Source organism: Phyllostomus discolor, chromosome 2 (assembly GCF_004126475.2).
Source record: "Phyllostomus discolor isolate MPI-MPIP mPhyDis1 chromosome 2, mPhyDis1.pri.v3, whole genome shotgun sequence".
Taxonomy (NCBI): Eukaryota; Metazoa; Chordata; class Mammalia; order Chiroptera; family Phyllostomidae; genus Phyllostomus; species Phyllostomus discolor.
The window spans coordinates 188588471-188608396 of record NC_040904.2 but is presented as its reverse complement, the minus strand read 5'-3'; the positions used below and the strand labels follow the sequence as shown (position 1 = coordinate 188608396).

Here is a 19926-nt window from a genome sequence, read left to right as displayed (position 1 = left end):
ATGTAGGCATTTATTTATATCCTCATTAAGCCTTGATTTTCTCATTCATATTAGATTAATTCCTTACTATAGAGCAGTTAGTAACTAGGTGTATGGTTAACAGCTCAATAAATGACTACTTAATTTCTGCTTCACTTTTCTCTTTGATATTGCCTCTCATTCGGTGTTTATGGTAATACCCTCTACCTGCCTCCTGAGCTTCATACTTCACCAGCCTACTTACAATTTCCATAGGTTATCACGCAACAATCTGAAATGCAACCTGTTCCAAACTGGGCCAGTACCCTTCATCCTACAACTCCTCTTCCAGTCTATTACTTAGGTTTGAATTTTTGCTCCTGGGCTAGTCTGGGTACTCTTCATCTGCATGCAGTGGTCTCCTAATGTGCCTTCCCACCTCATCCCCCACCCTATAGCTACAGGTCTCATTATGATATGCAAATTCTAACACTATGTACGTTGTGCCAAATACTATTCTGAGAATTTTACAATACTAAGGACTTATTATATATACATTCAATGACTTCTCCCTCTTTCATACACAATTTATTCAATAAATCTTTATTTTTTATGGTACAAACTTTGGTTCTTGAACATCTCCCATCGTTAACAATTAGGTTCTTGACCACGGTGTTCATGGAAAAAACCATCTGTTGAACAAAACTTTGCTTCTTGATGTAACAACCCTTTCATACTGATAACCTGTATGATCAGTCACACGTCTCAGGTGTGATTTGGTTTTTAAACAAGTTGCTTCCTGAACAGCCTTCCAGCACAGATTAAGTTTGAAAACTGAGAGGTGCACATCCAGCACTGCATAGGATTCACATGAAAAACATTTAAGATATAAAGAATGGGTCTGCCTAGCCTGAATGCATAGGTTGTCTCATTCTGTGTTGTGTGTGCATGCATATCTGTGTCTTTGCACATGAAATACACTATTGGGCCACTGGATAAATCACATGAGCCCTTTGCTTACTCTCATCTGTAAAATGGGGAAAATATTTTTAAAGTCATTCCCTAAAATTACATGGTAGATTATTTAGTGATTAAAACACTTTGTAAAGAAAATAGTATCAATGCAAATTAAGGTTAAGCGTTCTTATTCATTTTATTTGCTTTTAAAAAGAAAAGCTTATAAAACATTCAAAAAAGAGTAACCTTTTCTGATTCTCTAATGGTTTTGAAATATTTTAAAAGGTCTGCCATTCAATCAGTATCAGTTCCAAAAGCTCTGAGGGAAGCAAGCGATCTTTGAGAATAAGACTGAATATGTTCTTAGCAATAAATAACCTCTCAATGTTTCTAAAGCCAACATGGTAATACTGAAGGAAAAGAATTCTTCTTTACCCTATATTTAAAACTTAGTTTAACCACATTTTCAGTAAGATTCTCATTCTGTGCCATAAATGGTAGTAACTTTACACCCCAGTTTTAAATACTTCTTTTCTGACCATAAAAAAGGATACCATGTTTATCAGGAACTCAGAGGATCTTGCAGTAGAACATTTATTTATTTATTTATTTCATGAAACACTCAAAGTTTAGGTTAGTGGGAAATAACTTTAATCAAAGAATTGTACATTTGCTTCCCACACATCTCGCTTTCTATTAGGAAATGATGTTGTGATCCATTTCACTACAATATTACAAAATATTTACAAGAAAATATTAAAAATAAACACAAAAGGCAAGATGGGGTGAAATAAACTGTTTCCCCCTCAAAATATCTACTCCAGTGCCCACAGCACACAAGAGAATCAGAACAAATAAGTAACAAAGATTCCCCTGATCACATTTCCAAAGAACTGGAGAGGAGAAACAGGATGAAAATGGTGGCATGAAAGGGAATGGATGTCAGCAGAACTGCTTCAATAACCAACCTATTCTGAGTGAAATGCTCTCTTATATGCAGCGAATTCCGAACAAGGCTAAACTTTAAGATACTCCTTCAACTGAAATTAGAAAATACCCTGACAGTGAAAGTGGCTCTTCTGCCTAAGTTTCCAAAGAGCCTCTTTCCCCATGAACCAATGATGTGAAACAGAAGTGTGTTTGGGCATCAATGTTGTCACAGTAGCCCTTCCATCTCCTTCATAAAAGCTTCATACACATCATCCTTAGTTTGTACTGAGATGGGAACAGATGGGCCAGATTTGGGAGCTGCTTTGGCAAGAGGCACAGCAGAATCATCCTCTGACTTTCTTTGGGGAGCAGCAGTAGCCCCTTTATTCTCCCGACGGACCCTCAGTGCGGTGGGCACGAATCGAGTAATCTCGGCCTTGGGATTAGTGATCTGTGGCTTGGCACTGATGGTCGCTGTGGCTTTCTTCTCAATGGTGGCTGCGCTTGTGTCATCCGCCTTGGGCCGCTGAATCAAGTTGGGTGGAGCACTTAAAACTCCTGGGTTTGGCAAGGGAGCCGGTGGGAAAAGCCCAGGTGGGGCAGGTCCGAGTGGAGGCACCAAAGGTGGGCGCATCATGCCAGGGCGTGGTGGGGGGATACCTAAATGAAGGAGAAAACAGGCTGATCAATGCCACAGGAACTAGAATATAACTGTGATTAAGGATGTTAAATACATAGGCTGACAACTTTTAAAGCATGGACAATTTACATAATTGTTTTATGTAGTACTGAAACCATGCTGCTTGCTATTTAAAACTCAAAAATATTAATAAGAAATATTTTATTATAAGACAAGATTCATCTTCAGAGTGTTGTGTTTTCTTCCTCTCTACATAATGCACTACTTTAAAATATAAAGTAAAACTGAAATCACCAACTGGCTTCAAATACAATTTCAAGATGGTTAAATTTCAAACTTGACAGTCCAAGAGTCTGTCCTAGCTGTATAGTGCAGACAAGGTTAGATTTGATTCCCACGCGTTATTTAGTGATGTCCACATCACTTCTCCCTAAAATGGTAACTCCATGAGTGGGAAATGAGATACTGCAACTAATTACAACTGTGTCATCATTCCTGGAAAATAATTCAGGTTTCATTGATGGTTTAGACATACCATCATTTTATCAAGAAGAGCAGGTTTAATTTTCTTCAAATGCCATTTTCGAGACTGAATATCATCCAATTTCATTAATCTATGATGCTACAGCTCATACAAACCCATAAATATTCCACATACAATTGAGAGAGAGAAAAAAAAAATGTCCCAGTTTGGAGCTTAAAAGATTTTTACATTAAACTGCGACAGTGTAGTAAACCAGAAAGATACCTGCCACACAAAAAGAGACAAGGAAATTTGCATATTTTTGCATTGATACTGGGTTGAGGAAAAAAAAAATCCCTTATAATTTTGAACTTTAATTGGTACTTATGTAGATGTATGGAATCACTATAATTTTAAGACCTAAAAACCTCAGAGAATTAAAAAAAAACCATTTTGCTTATTTATTTTTAGAGAAAAAGGAAGCGGGGGGGGGGGGGGGGGGATAAAGAGGGAGAGAAGCATGGATCAGTTGCCTCTCGCATATTGCAAACCCAGGACCTGGCCCACAACCCAGGCATGTGCCCTGATCAGGAATCAAACTGGAGACCTTTTGCCTTGCAGGATGACACCCGACCCACTGAGCCATGCTAATCAGGGCTCAAATGGAGAATTTAAGTGATAGGTGAATCAATACAAATACTCTATGGAAGAATGCAAGTTCAATCCAGGCTAATAGCAATTAAAAAACACCATTTGATACTCCTTCATTTCAGGATACTAAAATGTAAAAATATGTTCTACAGCAAATGAAATACACAGGATGGGGCAAAAACAGATTTACAGTTGTTCGTATAGAAAATAATGCAATAATTAATAATAATACAAGAATAAACTGTGTTTTTCACATTTACAACTGTAAACCTACTATGCCCCACACTGTATAGGAGACACATGTTTGTTATGGATCAAAAGCTTTACCTGGAGGTGCAGGGGGAGGTAGCCTTGGTGGGGGTCCCCGAGGAGGAGGGCCAGGAGGCAGACCTGGAGGTGGACCTGGGGGAGGGCCAGGGGGTCGGCCAGGTGGTGGTCCTGGAGGTAAAAGTCGGGGTAAAGGCCCTCGGAGTCCTGGCATTCCAGGTGGTCTCAGGAACGGAGGAGCTCCTGGAAAGAGAAAAATGATAAATTAATGTTGAACAAATAAATATATATGAAGTAGTAATTATGGTAATAAATAAAGGTAACTCAGATGTAGTTTGATTCATCACTTTGACCTAAAATCAGATAACTTCAAAAACTGATTGAAATACGTGGAAGCAGGATTCATACAACAGTATCTGAGCACCAGAGATAGAGTACTGAATTTCTTATGGATCACCTTTGTTACCCAGCACTGACAACAAGCATACTCAATGACAGCTCAGTTGGGCTGGAAACATTATAAAGATGAGAAGAATTTTTTTAACTTATTTTTAAGTTCCAGCTAAGATGGAAGTGTAGGTAGATGTGCTTTGCTTCTTCACACAACCAAAATGGTAACAACCAATTTAAAAACAAAAAACAACTACAACTGCCAGAAAACCAAACTGCAGGGAAGCCCAACCACCAAGGAGTTAAAGAAACAACATTCATTCAGACTGGTAGGACAGGCAGAGATAGGGAGTAGGGATGGAGAGGATGCACAACAAGCTGGCAGACCCAGGCAGGTGGCAGCTGGTCTGGATGTGCTGGTCCCACATTCGTGTGAGTTTAAGCCAGGAGGAACAACTGAGGAGCAAGACAAATTGCACAACCCAGGGTTCCAGTGTGGGAAACTAAAGCCTCAAAACCTCTGGCTGTAAAAACATGTAGGGGTTGCAGTGAAGTGAGAAACTCCCAGCCCCACAGGACAGTCTATTGGAGAGACCCTCAGGGTCCCAGAGCCGAACAGATTAGCAAGTGGTACTGTTCCCATTTAGACCCCTCCCCCACATACAGTACCACAGTGCAGCAATGTGGGTTGCCCTGCTCTAGTGAATACCTAAAGCTCCACCCCTTACAATGTAACAAGAAAGAAATATAGCCCAAATGAGCCCAAATGAAAGAAAAGATCAAAACTCCAGAGAAAGAATTAAGTGATGGGGAGATACCCAACCTATCAGATGCAGAGTTCAGAACACTGGTAATCAGGATGCTCACAGAAATAACTGAGTATGGTTGCAAAATAAAGGAAGAAATGAAGGCTATGCAAAGTGAAACAAAGGGAAATATACAGGGAAACAACAGTGACAAGAAGGAAACTGGGACTCAAATCAATGGTGTGGACCAGAAGGAAGAAATAAACATTCAACCAAAACAGAATGGAAATAAGAATTCAAAAAAATGAGGAGAGGCTTAACCTCAGGGACAACTTTAAACGTTCCAATATCTGAATCATTGAGGTGCTGGAAGGAGAAGAGCAAGAACAAGAAGTTGAAAACTTATTTGAAAATATAATGAAGGAGAACTTCCCCAATCTAGCAAAGGAAATAGACTTCCAGGAAGTCCAGGAAGCTCAGAGTCCCCAAGAAGTTGGACACAAGGAAACACACACCAAGGCACATCATAATTACATTAGCCAACATTAAAGATAAGGAGAGAATCTTCAAAGCAGCAAAAGAAAAGGAGTCAGTTACCTACAAAGGAGTGCCCATTAGACTCTTAGAAAGAAACCTTATAGGCAAGAAGGGGCTAGAGAGAAGTATTCCAAGTCATGAAAGACAAGGACCTACATCTAAGATTACTCTATCCAGCAAAGCTTTCATTTAGAATGGAAGGGCAGATAAAGTGCTTCCCAGGTAAGGCCAAGTTAAAGGAGTTCATCATTACCCAGCCATTATATGAAATGTTAAAGGGACTTAGAATCTAAGATAAAGAAGATAAAAAATATGAACAGTAAGAGGACGACAAACTCACAACTATCAACAACAGAACCTATAAAACAAAAACAAAAACTATGCAAACAACTAGAACAGGAACAAAATCACAGAAATGGAGATCACATGGAGGGTTATCAGTGGGGAAGGGGAGTGGGGAGAATAGAAGAAAAGGTACAGGGAATAGGAAGCATAAATGGTAGGTACAAAATAGACCGGGGGAGGTTAAGAATGGTATGGGAAATGAGGAAGCCAAAGAACTTATATGTACGACCCACGAACATGAACTAAGGGGGGGGGCGGAGGGGGAATGCTGGTGGGAGAGGAAGTGAAGAGTGGAGGGGGATAAAGGGGAGAGAAAAATGAGACAACTGTAATAGCAATAATCAATAACATATATTTTTTTAAATTTACTTTTTAAAAGATTTTATTTAGTTATTTTTAGAGAGAGGGGAAGGGAGGGAGAAAAAGGAGAAACTTCTGACAGCCTCTCACATGCTCCCAGCTGGGACTCTGGCCCACAACACAGGCATGTGCCCTGACTGAAAATCCAACTGGTGACCTTTCTTCCATTTGCAGGCTGGTACTCAACCCACTGAACCATACCAGCCAGGGCAAAGGGAATTCTTAAATGGTTCCATCATGAGCTGAAAATGGACTACAAGATCAAGTGCTTCAGTGATCTTCTGAAACTCATTATGATAAAGACAAAAACCACAGAGAATGTCATTAAGATATAGGTCATTTTGCTTGAACCAATAGGAAAAGGATGAAGTCAACTGAAGGAAACTTAATTGGCTATAGAGAAGGAATAAAATCATAAAGAGCCAAGAAGTTGTATATGTTGTTTCATACTATAAATAAACTTTTTATACTTTTAAGCTGAAGATGTGATTAACACCTATCACTTTTGTCTCCAACTATAAAGATTACACTGACATCCAATAATCCCCAAACCAAGGGACCTGAGATAGCATTTACTGCGTCCTAGTCTCACTGGCTACCAATTTTGAACAGGGTCAACCTGTCATATTAAACAGCAGTATTAAAAGAAACTCTCAGCTATATACTCAGTTTCTGCCTAACAGCAGCATAGTCAAAGAATGCTGAAAAAGGAAGAGCTTGGGAGAAAACAATGGAGGTCAGAAATATTAGGAGCTGCAAACAATGTTGTAAGAGTAAACCAGTTGTATTTGTCCTTCAAGAATCCTTGATTTTTAAGTAACTGCACTAGGAGGAAAAGAAAACATCACTCTAATGTTACGTATTTTTTGGAATGACTTCACTCTAACCACATGTAGACCTACTTATTTATTTGTAATATGTAAATGCTTACCTGGAGGTGGCCCAGGAGGAAGACCAGTAGGCGGTCCAGGAGGCCGTAAAGGTGGAGCAGGAGGTGGTCCAAGAGGAGGTGGTCCTGGCATGGGAGGTGCTTGTATCTGAGAAGGGGGAACAGACTGTGGGGGAGCTTGTTGCTGTGAAGAAGCAGATGTGCCATCAGAAAGAGATTCCTCTTTATGCTGTTTTTGTGACTGCTTTTCTGCTTCAGAATCATCAGAATCACCTTCATCATCGTCCTCTGAAAATTCCTCTACTTCCCGACCCTCCTCAGGGATTTCCTGACCTGAAAAAAATTTTACACCAGGTAAATGGAGTTAATTTTTTATAGCCTGTAAAAGAATGCTGCCTGAAGACATATGCTCAGTAAGTGCTTTCTGAAAATAAACCACCAGTCTTCTTGTATAAAATACTTAAGATATGGGAAAATCAAATACTATTCCACTCACCTATGCTAGTGTAGCATAGTGGAACAGGCTTTAGAGTAAGACCTGGATTTAAATGCCAGTTCAACCACTTACTAGTTGCATATAACTCTGGGCACCTTAATGTCTCCAAACCTGACCTTTTATAAAATGAAGATTTCTAACTAATTTCAGGGTTGCTGGGATACTAAATAAAAAAAACATATGCAAGGACCTGGCACGAGGAAATACCAAAAGGTGATTCACTCCTCTTTTCGTGCCTTACCTGCCATTCGAAGCATCATGGCTTGAAGAGGGGTCAACTCCTTAATGTTCTTCTTTTTCTTCCTTGATTTCCCGGGCATGTCTGCAAATCGTACACTTAGACCTAAGGTGCCAGAGGAAGGTGGGGGTGGAATTGGCATCAACACAATTCAGTAAATGCTTACTATAGAACAAATACTATAAATTACTAGACACGAATGTTGCCTGCAAATTTGCTATAAAACTTGGCAGAAGGTAAACACAGAAAGAGGCAGACATATTAAAGGTAGTAAATAAAGTGCCAACTGGTAATATGTGCTATAGTGATTTAAAAGTTATAAATTTAAAAAAAAAACACTTCTAGGAATACTAACATTTTTCAGCCAATAAAATTGAATACCCAGATAAAAATAATAGACATTTTTTTAGAAGAATATAAGTTACTAAAATTGGTCAAAGAAGCAGTAAGGCCGGAAGAAACAGAAATGAACCAAAGATCTGCTCACTGAAAGGCACCTGGATGAAACAATTTTACAAGGAGATTCAGCCAAAGACTACACTACAGAAACTTCCTGCAGAAGGGCACAGGAGAAGATGGAATGCTCTTCAGAAGTCATGAAGCTAGCATAAATCTGATACCAAAACTAACCTACTGGCCAACATAAAATATAAGCAAATTTAATCAGATAGTGTTTTAAAAAAAGAAAGAAAAAATCGTAAACACAGATTGGTCCCAGAAATGCAGGAGAGTTTAACATTAGACAAACTATAATGTAAACCTTTCACCCTTTACCCTAGAAAACTTATAATGCAATTCATTACAATAAACAACTTAAGGAAAAACTGTAACAACACCCCAAGAGATGCTTAGAAAGCATTTATGACAGAAGCTCTTAGCAAATTAGAAGGGAACTTCTTAACTAGGGAAAAAAAAGTTACTCATTGGATGCTTTTCAACATCATACTGGATGATGCAATGTTAGAAGCATTCTTACTTGGTAAACACAAAAGGATAGGAGTTCCACGTGGGCAGGGCTTTAGTTTTGTTTATATCCTTAGTATCTACAAAAATGCCTTGCATATAGTAAAAATGCAATACATATTAGCTGAATGACTACTGAATCACAGGATAGCCATCTGCAGCAAGAGGGCACCGATGAGTCCATGCTAAAAACACCAGTTGTCAGAAAGAGGAAGACAAGGCAAAGACCACACAGTCCCAGAAGAAATGAAGCTGCTGTCGCTCTACTGGCTTTCTACTCTGTAGTACTTGTTCCTATGGAGGGTCCTCTGTAATTCTTCATTACTGGCCCTCTCTATCCACTCTCTTCAACTAGCTTTTTGATTTGCAACCATAATTCTTAAGAAATAGGAGGAAAAATTATCATTATTATAAATGCTAATATTTTTAGTGTTAACTAATACATAAATATGGAGTTGCTGGCTACTAAAACAATTCCAAAAGAAGCTCTAAGACTTTTGAGGTGTGACACATTATACATTTTGTATTGCTCAATACCTATTACAATGGTTCAAATTTTTTGATGAATGTCATAACTACTTTAAAAGTACATGTAACTCAGTCTGCATTTATAAGAATCAAACACACACATTACTGATACTTTTCCATTAAGTCACGACTCTACTCAAAGGCATACCTGCATTATAATTCTGGCTCTGGTTCAAGTATATACCCCAATCACATACAATTTAAGGGACTTCAAATGTAGGTATTTAAATAGACTTATTAAAAAAACAATGTGAATATGGTTTTCTTAATAGTTATGTGGTTATTCTTTCTTTCCTATACATACCCACGAGAGTACATCTTTATGCTGCTGAAGAGCTATTATTGTTTCCCTCAAAAATAAACTTTATTACACAGACATTTTTATTACATGCACTGCCTTTTTAAAAAAAATATCCATTAGCACTTAGTCTGTGTCAGGAACTTTGAGATTGCTGAGACATAAAGATGAACGCAGCTCTGACCCTTCCTCTCAAGGAGCTCACAATTACTTGCACAGATGCATTAAGAAGTCAGGACCTTCTGCTTGTGTCCTATTTACTGGTCAATTTACTGATCAATACCATGAAACTTTCATCTGCACACACCTGATTTCTTTTCTTCATTGCTGCTTCTTTCATTATCATCGCGGTGCACAAATTCATCCCCTTCACTTTCTCCATCTGATCTGTCAGTGTCGCTGTCATCGCTACTATCATCATGCTTATCTTGATCCATGTCCTCAGGATAGCCATCATCTTCACTGGTGCTGGAGACATCATCGTCGTGGCCCCGTTGAGCTGAAAAGGGAGGAGGGCAGGGAACGAGTAATGTGATTGGTTCCTCCTCCACTACATGGTACCCCAAAACAAAGAATTATGCTCATTATGTGACAATAATCTAACTGTTTATATCTCAGCTATTCAGATAGTCTGACAATATTTTCATTTGGCAATTTAAAAGATTCAGATTTGAAAACAAATTACACTTAGAAGTTATATATATACAATCGCTGCATACATGACGATACTTGAGTCTGATGACAATAAAGCGGAAGGGAAAGAGGTATCCAAGTCTTCGGGAACTGGTAATAAGTGGTATTTCTAAGAAGAGCCTAATTTAAAATACAACAAGCATTTCTATACTTTGCTACGTAGGATGCTTTTATTTAGGTAGATCCTATGATTTAACCATATGGTATTCTCATTTATTTCCCAATTCTGAGGGTGGTCAACAAGATGTAAAACAGGGTGAATGTAAAAACTGGGTAGCTTATAAGAGCAAAAGGAACAGTCACTCCTTACCGAGTTCAGGACTATATAACATGTCTTCATCTCGCCGACGAGAGGGAAGATCAAGGGCAAAGCCCACTTTACGGCCATACATTTGCAAGACTTGAGGAGGGGGTGGACCAGGGGGTGGACCTGGAGGTTTTCTGCCAGGGGGCAAACGTGGAACACCATGTCCAAGAAGAGGAATAATAGAAACTGCCCGAGTTGGAGGTCTGCAAAGAAAATTTTACAGCAATCATGTTAACAGTGGTATTTACTTTTCTAAATAATTTAAGGGATTTTAAAATTTCATCTTTAATCAAATGAGGCACTGCTTATATTCACTTTGTTTTTCATTTCCCACTGCATTATTTTTGGCTCTAGATAGTCAAGAGGTGCTTTTAATACATGCTATTTATTTGGTTATGCTCCCACGTACCCATAGGCTGAGGTCTTCTTAAGGATGGAGGGAGGCTGGGCACCAGGTAGTGGAATATCTTGGATCAAAATGTTAGAAGGAGCATGCGGCATATCTGGCAAAGGAATACTATCCACTTCCACATGCTGAGCGTTCTGAAACAGAGAGAATCTTTCAGGAGTACAGTAGGAGTAATCTACCAACTCAACACGAGAAATTCACTGTCAGCTGTTCTATGACCTGGATTCGCTTTTCACCTACCATGAACATTTCAAAAAACAAACAAACAAACAAACAAACAAGCCTCTTCAATATTGAAAATAATCCATCTCCTCTAAAACAACCATACTCAGATTTTTTTCTCCTCCTAGTATCAATTCTTTTTGGTTTTGGTTTGAAATAACCGCTGTTTAGAGATGTCCAACTGTTAAAGTCTCTAGTACCAGAGTCATTCTATTTAATATTCTGGATGATAAATAACACGTATCAATTAACTCAGCATGTTTCCAGTGGCAGAGGTTGGGCTCTAAAATTAGTCTGCCTTTGATGAATTTTTGCCACATACTAGCTGCATGACTAAGCAAGTTCTCCTAGTTTCCTCCTCCTGTAAATGGGACCCGTATTACCTACTTTTATGAAAATTATAGCACTCAGGATTTTTATATTTTTATTTTGAGGTAAATTTACAATGACATGTATAAAACCAGTGAGTTGTAACAAATGCATACAGTATTTCATACTCTAACACTATCCCAAGACAACTGCTGTTACAAATTTTTTGCCTGTTCTAGAATTTCATAGAAATGGATCCATAACCACAGAAGTTCAGTATGTTTTTGAGATTTAAGAATACCTAAGCCATTCCCAGTTTTGGCTATTACAACAGATGGATATTAATCCATGTGTTGGCAAATGGATTAATTTCTCTTGTATATGTTCAGTTTGACAAGAAACTGCCAAGAAGAAGAGGCTCAACAATCAATTCTCCCATTAACAAGTTTAAGAGCAACTCTAAATATAACCCTTTAGTTTCTCTTTCTGAAGAAACTTGATTACCTTGACAGCATCAAAATATTGGCTAAGCTGAGCCCTCTTCTGTTCATATTCCACTTCTAGCTTTCTCAGTTCTTTGTAAATGTCTGGATTCTCTTTCTCATAGAGCCGCAGAATCCGTTCAAAGGTTTCACGCAGTTTTTTACGTTTGTCTTTCAGCACCTTCTCATTTAACTGTGGCTGTTGCACTGGGTTAAACTCTGAGACAGAAGAATACATTATGGAATTAAACACGAAAAGGTCATTTTATTTAGGTTATTAATAGACTATATCATTTCATCAAAAACTTAAATGCTAAAATTTTTAAAAGGGGGCTAGACATCAGATATATCCTTCCATTTCTAAAGAACTGTAATACATACTTATGAAAATTCTACCCCTTTAAGATGGCCACTAATTTTACTTTCCTTTCTACGAAATGTCATCTAATTATTTTTCATCATCTTTGCAATAAAAATCAATTTTTACACCTCTATGCTAATGACCTGGTACAGTTAAGCTTCAGCCAGACAGACCTGGGTTTACACACCACACTGGCTCTGTTATTTAATTCTGAGATCTTGGGCATGTCATTTGAATTCTCTTATTTTCAGCTTCTTCATCTGCAGAATGTGGACATAGACTACTTCACAACAAAGGCCTGATCATTAAAGGGGATCACAAACTAAATACCCAGTGGTATCTGGCTTATCACTTATTATTTTTATAACGGACTGGTGCTCTTCGTCTGGCTACCATATAACCCGTGTTCAACTTGAGCCTTAATTTCAGGTCCTCTGTCCCAAGAGGGATTAGCACAAGACTCCCAGGCCTGCCTGGTTAGTCACACCTGCCCCCCTCCATCACCCTTGCCAGTGACTGACTCAGAGATCAAATGGCACAGGATCCAGATTGCAGCCAGATACTTGTCTGAGGCTTCTAAATGTAGATGTGGGCGAGAGACGTTTTCACAAGTACAAGCAGGAATGAAATAAACCGAGAGCTATCCGTGGACTTGTCTCTCAACCACAACCACATTCCACATACATACTTTACCTTCCGTCTCAAGAAATTCATTAGCAGTGTGCTAAACAAAGCTAACAGACAAAAGACCAGAGATGGACAGGCTTGATAACGGCATCAGGATTTTCAAGACCAGCTTCCCTTCAGGAATTCCAAGTTATGGGAGTCAATATATGCCTTTTCCTCCTTAAATTAGTTTGTACTGAGATTTATAAATTGTAATTACGGTGCTGATAAACAACGTTCCCTCCTCCCTTTTCTTAAAGAATAACAAATTTAATTATCCTCTTCCCTAAATCCCATTAACTATTAACCTTGGTGATTTATTCAAAATCAGAAGGTATGGTCTTACACCACAGTACTCCCAGTGATTAAGCCACATAAACCAATTCAGGACTGGGAAGGACTTGGCATCTCTCAGCCTGGCCCAGAACTCTTAGGGCACAGGCTCTGCCTCATCACGCTAGAGAGCTAGTAATTCTGCACCCTCACAGACCTGGATTTTTTGAACCCCATTAATGCATCAATGAAGAGATCCGCTGTAACTTTTTTACTTACTGTTTTTTGGCAAACCACTTAAACTTTCTGGGTACCTTTGTGAAGAAAACCTACAAAAATTACTTTAATATATCATTTAAAAAAGTGGCAGGGGGCAGAAGACAGAACTGGCAAAAATTTGACTGCTGAAAAGCACATAGTTGACTTGACTACTTTATTTCTGCATGTTGGAAAACTTCTATTAAAAAAAAAATCCTATGTTCTAATGTTAAGAAAATAGGTATTTGTGGGTTGGGATAAAATTTCCAGGGGCATCACACATATGATTCTCTAAATACCTTAGATGCAAGGAAAGCTACGATGCAGTTACCTCAGGTGATTCTAGTTATGACAACACAGGGATACTGAAGATGTAGATACAGGGACTGAATAAAATTATTCTATGAAATGTGAAAAGAGGGGATCCTAATATTTGATACTGGAATTTGATGATTTCGGCTACATCCTTACTAAGTAGTCAAGTATCTCTGGATCTTCTCACTGGAAAATATGGAAAACTGGTATACTCATGCAACAGATATATGTGGTAGTTACTAGCATTAAAAAAAAAAACAAGACAAATAAAAAACCCCAAGGTAATTTTGGAAGCCAGATTTCTGTCTCCTCTCAAAAAGTGAGCTGGCCAAAGTGGGTGTTCATTACCTCCTAACGACAATTAGCTTAAGCTGAATAATGGCTTCACCCTCACTCCAAACGATATCTTCAGTTTACAATGACTCCCTACCATTGCAGTTTATCTTTCTGACATAAAGTACATTCAAGCATCAAATGCCACCATACTTTAGTTTTTCTTATGCCTTTGCTGCTTCACTCATTATCTGCCTGCCTCTGTGTATCAGACTATTGTCTCCGCTATAAAATTTGGCCCTTGAACAAACTCTTACCCATTTCATCCAATTTCTCCATGTCCCGGATAATCTGTTTGGGATCCTTCATCTTCAAAACTGCAGCTCGTACCATCATGCGCTGTTTTTTGTTCTTAGAAGAGGGAAAGAGCAGTATGTCAAGAAGCTGGACACTAATGAGGCGTTTTTATTTCAATTTGCTTCAAGAATCTATTTAAACTGACGTTGAACTTTTTGGTTTCTGACCACTTGCTTCATCCACCAGAAACTATGTAATTTTTTACTCAAAACTGTTTCATCTCTATACAAAAAGGTAAATAAATGTTATTTATTTTTAGATGTGCTCTCTGAGGGAAGTGTTTGTGAAATCTAAAGCAGTTACTTAAAGCATATTTTGGTAATAAACAAAGGTTTCAGCTAAATTCTAAAATTATATACCAGAGAAAAGTTTTGCAGGATTTAATGTTAAATAATATAACAAGAACACACAATTAAAAACAATTAAAAACCTAAGTTTTCTCAATGTATTAAGGCATGATGCTAAAAAGTAAATCCTTCCCTATTTTGGGAAGCACTTTGTGACAAGCTTAACAGCTACATAACCAGGAAAATGAATGCACAAAACAATTTAGTATCACATTTATTTTCATTCACTAATTCAGTAACTATTAACAAAGTAATATGCTTTAATAACTACCAAAAATGAGTTGCCTTCAAAAGTATTTATTTAACTCACTGGGAAAGTTATCAGCCACCTCACTGTGAGCTTATCTGCAAGGTTAGTTCAGTTTCTAAGTACAGATGGTGCCCAACTTACCATGGTTTGACTTCTGACTTTTTGACTTTACGATGGTGCCAAAGTGATACCCATGCAATAGAAACTATACTTTAAATTTTGATCTTTACCTGGGCTAGCCATATGTAACACTCTAGTCTCTCATGATACCAGGCAGCAGGCAAGATAATTTTGCCTAACTGCAGGCTATTGTACAAATTCTGAGCATGTTTAAGGTAAGGTGGGCTACACTGTACTGTCTGGTAGGTCAGGTATATTAAAAGCATTTTGAATTAAGATATTTTCAACTTATGATGGATATATTGGGACATAATAGTAACCTCATCTTAAATCAAGGAGCATCTGTATGGTATTTTGAAATTTTATGGCTTGTTATAAGAAGTGTACAGTTTATTTTCTGGCAAATAACTGTAAATGTTATTTTAAAATCCACTAATCCCAAATGATAAGATGTGCCAAACAACATGGATAACTAATTTGATGCATCTGAAGCCATACCTTTTTTAACTCTCTCTTCCGGGCTTCTTTTCCTTGAGGGGGAGAAAGAACATAAACCTTTAAAACCATGACGGCTGTCAAAGCATCTTCTCAACACAGATGGCCTGGACTGCGGGCCTGCCCTGCCCCCTGCAGGGTGTGCAGCAGCGTCCGTGGCCTCTCCCTACTAGACCTCACTAGCACCGTTCTAATTTGGTCAACTAAAAATGTCAACATTTTTTGTTTTAAGAATTAGGAACATGAAGAAAAAAAAGAAGCCATAAAATATTAAACAAGAACTTGCCAAACTAATTTCTTCAAAATCCCAAATACAAAAAGAAAGCTTTAAGCCAATTCTATTTTGCAGGTCAATCAATTTAGAAATATGGGTTTTTTTTTAATTTAATGATTTGAAGTTTCATTAAAAAAATTTCTTTCAAGATTTTAATTTTAGAGAGAGAGAAAGGGAGGGAGAGAAACATCGACGTGAGAAATATCCATCGGTTGCCTCTCATACCCACCCTGACTGGAGACCAGACCCAGAACCCAGGCATGTGGCCTAACTGGCAAATCAAACTGGGGACCCTTTGCCACATGGGTCTGGTTGCACGTTTTGAAGTTTTAATCATGTGTCCACAAGAACACTGGTTAACTTCATATAACTGACTCCTGGCACTGCTGATCTGGTAATTAGGGCATCATGAAACAGATGCCCTGGTGCTTGCATTTCACCACTTCTCTTCTTCATCATCCACATTAATGCGTACTTACGGGCTTGGTCAGTGGGGTTCATAAATTTTCCACTCTTGGTGGATGATGTAGATCTGCGTCCCATGTTGATAATCTGTATGGTTCACTTGTTCATTAAAAAAAAAAGTTTCAACCTAAGAATGTCCAAACCTGTAGAAAATTTGTATAAGAATATATTAGAGCTTATCTGAGCCAAACTGGTGACCTGCCTGGCAGCAAGATCTCAAAAATGCTCTGGATAATGACAGTTTTGCAGTCTCTTTTATGGGGGGTGGGGGGGTATGTAAGAATGATTACAGGGAGGTGGGAGAAAGCAAGAGGGAAAATATCTATGACTGGGTTACAGTATACCATATTTTGACATGTATAACACACATTTTTTGCCCAAATTTTTGAGGGAAAAATAAGGATGTGCATTATACATGGGTAGTACCTGAAATAACTTGTTTTTGTTTTGTAATTATTTGTTACATAAAATTTCTTGTACCATAACATGTTAAAAAATAAATGCTAATATTCCTCAATAATACAAAGAACAAGTATCTAAATATAAACAAACAATTGAATTAAAAAATTAAAAGGAAAGTTTTTTTTCCCCTGAAATTTTGGGCCAAAAATGTGGGTGTGCAGCATACACGGATGCACATTATACCTGGCAAAATATGGTTAATAAGATTATGTGCCCCTTGAAGGTCCTTAAGCCTCTGAGGGGTCTGAAAAAAAAAAAAGCATTTCAAAAATGTGTTAATCTAGGTGCACAAAAACAATGGACAGGGTTTGCGTAACGAAAAGTTAAACCTTTTACTAGGGAAGTTATGGGCCCCAGGTAAAATTTTTAGGAGGCCATACAATGACACCTTTCCTTCTTTATGAAGATTTTATCAGACATTATCAAGTCAGTAACTCTCTCAGCAAGTGTTCAATTGCCTTTACTTCTGCTGAATGTTTCAAAGCTGTTCCAATAGTAACTAATTTACCCTGTTACGGGTTTCCCTCTCAGAAAAACTGTGAATGGGGGCTATGGAAGGCAGAAGCATACAAATTTAGTATAAATACAAGTTCTCATATCTTTGATGATCGGTACCTTTTCTGCTTTCCTCGCTCAATTACCCTCAGGCTTTTGTTTTGACCCATCTTTCCCAAACTGAACCAGAATACGAATTACAGAATTTTTTTTTACAGAGGACGCTGGAGCCTTAGCCTGCGCAAACTATTTTTCTGTCTTAAAGCGGGGGCGATAGGGAAATTGGGCCACAGAACCATGAGGGAACTCAAAACAGTCAAAAAGGCTCCAAGGAGTCGGGGGTCCATCTCCAACCTAGGCAACAACAGCAGCAACTGCCGAAACCATAGCGACGGTTGACCCTGACCATCAAATCTAAGACTACCTACCAGTCAACGTGCACAGACATGAGGAGTCGGCGCTAGCCAACCGGGCGAAGTCAGCCGCTTAACTGCTGGTCGCCGCTCGGCCCCAAGCTCGGGGATCCCCCAAGTCCGCGACCTGGGAGACCCCTACCACGGAGAGAAAGAGCGGGGCTAGGGGGCCTAGTGTCCCGAGGCAACAGCGCGAGCCCAAGGAAGGAACGGAAAAGGTGAATAATCCGATTGGGACAATCTCGCACACTTACACTTCCGCTGGACTCTGGGACTGCGAGGAGAAGCCGGGAGGGGACGACTCTCGGCCTCTTTTATTTCGCAGGGGCCTTCACCTCTGCTCCCAGTCGGCTATCGAACAACCGCCATCTTGAAACCTCGCGCCCCTCCACCATCCCTACGTCACTTCCTGTCCCTGTGGGCTCAAGATCCTCGCATTTCTACGTCCTGGAAATGTAGAAAGTAACAAAGAACTCCAAGACCCGAGTCTCTTCCGCACCAATACAGTACTGAATTGGCTGAGGATCTGCTAAGAGCCCGCCCTAATGTTACGCAGACAAAGACGACATAGATCGACACTTCTGTAAACCAATAGAAATCAGAAAGAGAAGCAGCTCGGATATATGATTGGCTGGTAAAAAGATGGTCCTGCCTCTGGGGACAGGTATTCTGACCTAATTCCGGGTGCTTACAGTCCTGTGCCGCGCTACTTTGGCGTTTTCCAGATCGGGAAGTGTGTTGGTGCAGTTTCGGCTTTCTGGAGTTGTATTAGTTTTGGGATTTTTTTTTTTTTTTTCATAATGTGAGCTAGTACGGTGTTTTCGGAGTCTCTGTTTGGGAATGAATCCCCAAGCAATATTTGCTACTGTGTTTGGTGTATTTTGCTAGCATCACGTCCGTCTGTAAATTCAGTAGTTTATAGATACAACATGTGTAGACCTGAGCAAATCAGTACTCACATTAGAGTCCCAGATTGCTAATCTACGGGATTACTTTTTTGGAAAAGAAGTGTGGGAATACACCTGTCAATTTTAATTTTACGACAGGCGAGGTTGTTATATTGGCTGTGGTCTCTTCACCAGCCAAAACGTCTCATACGATGTCACTGTACGTACGGGGTTATTCCCTCAGTTTTAGTCTTCGAAGATTCTCTTGTATTTACCTTTCCCCCAAGACTCCTACACTATGTTTTCCTCTTATAGGTAATTTTAAATATTTTAAATATGTAAACATCTGTCCTTAAAGGACACGTGTTTATTTCTCACCTTAATTGAAATATCCCTTGTAGGAAATACGTTGTTGTAGGCCAATTCCTACAGTCAATTATAAATATTAGCAGAATATTTAAATGTGCACTTAACCGTTCAAGATTGGTCCTAAACTAACCTTTGTCTTAGGAAATTCTTGAATTGATTTTAGACTGACTTCTGAGTCTTAGAACAGTAAAAAGATCTTGTAGTTTCAAGTTTATAAATCAGGTAATAACAACAAAAACATTTAATATTGAAGGTGAACCTAAATTGCGATGTTTTGCAACTAAAAAACGATAGAAGAGGAGAAAAATAGTACATTTAAAAAATTAAAGTATTTTATCTAGCTTTTAATTTTTGAGATAGGCTGAGCTTATTAAATATCAAGACTTTTCCTGAACTTGGATTCAAGTGTCAACTATAACAAACACATTCTTGCATCACAGTTTATTAATAATTTTGTGAGTTTAATCCAAGAATCTCAACAGGGAGTTATTAGTTGGTGCAGTACTTAGAAAACAAACACTTCCATCTGCGGAAATGTAACTGAACTATTAGACCTCCTTAGCCTCTGAATTTTCTGAAGGTAATTAATGAAATAGGCAACCTAAAGGTTTATATAGCTAGGGCAACTTCCTCATTTTTGCTAGTATTGAAAGTGAAATTTATTTATTTTCCTGAAAACTCATAAAGTAAACAATGACTCCTCTGAATGACAAATTCTTGAAAGAGTGGTTTCATCTTTTGCATTATAAATGCATTTTACAGATATAT

At 38.6% G+C, this 19926-nt stretch overlaps 1 protein-coding gene across 2 annotated transcripts; it reads right to left on the bottom strand.

Moving 5' to 3' along the window:
- Positions 1-1315: 1315 nt before the first annotated feature.
- Positions 1316-18418, bottom strand: WBP11 (WW domain binding protein 11). 2 transcript variants are annotated; one of them, XM_028531835.2, is made up of 12 exons: positions 18157-18418; positions 16547-16675; positions 15797-15828; positions 14542-14635; positions 12101-12297; positions 11066-11199; positions 10660-10859; positions 9964-10155; positions 7871-7972; positions 7176-7466; positions 3927-4109; positions 1316-2505 (listed from the first exon to the last, which is right to left on the bottom strand). In XM_028531835.2, exons 2-12 carry the CDS (start codon positions 16608-16610, stop codon positions 2072-2074), a joined length of 1923 nt encoding a protein of 640 aa, XP_028387636.1. In that variant the 5' UTR covers positions 16611-16675; positions 18157-18418; the 3' UTR covers positions 1316-2071. The 2 variants fall into 2 exon arrangements, with proteins under 2 accessions (XP_028387636.1, XP_035875209.1); XM_036019316.1 differs by having other exon boundaries at positions 2072-2505; positions 18151-18402.
- Positions 18419-19926: the final 1508 nt, after the last annotated feature.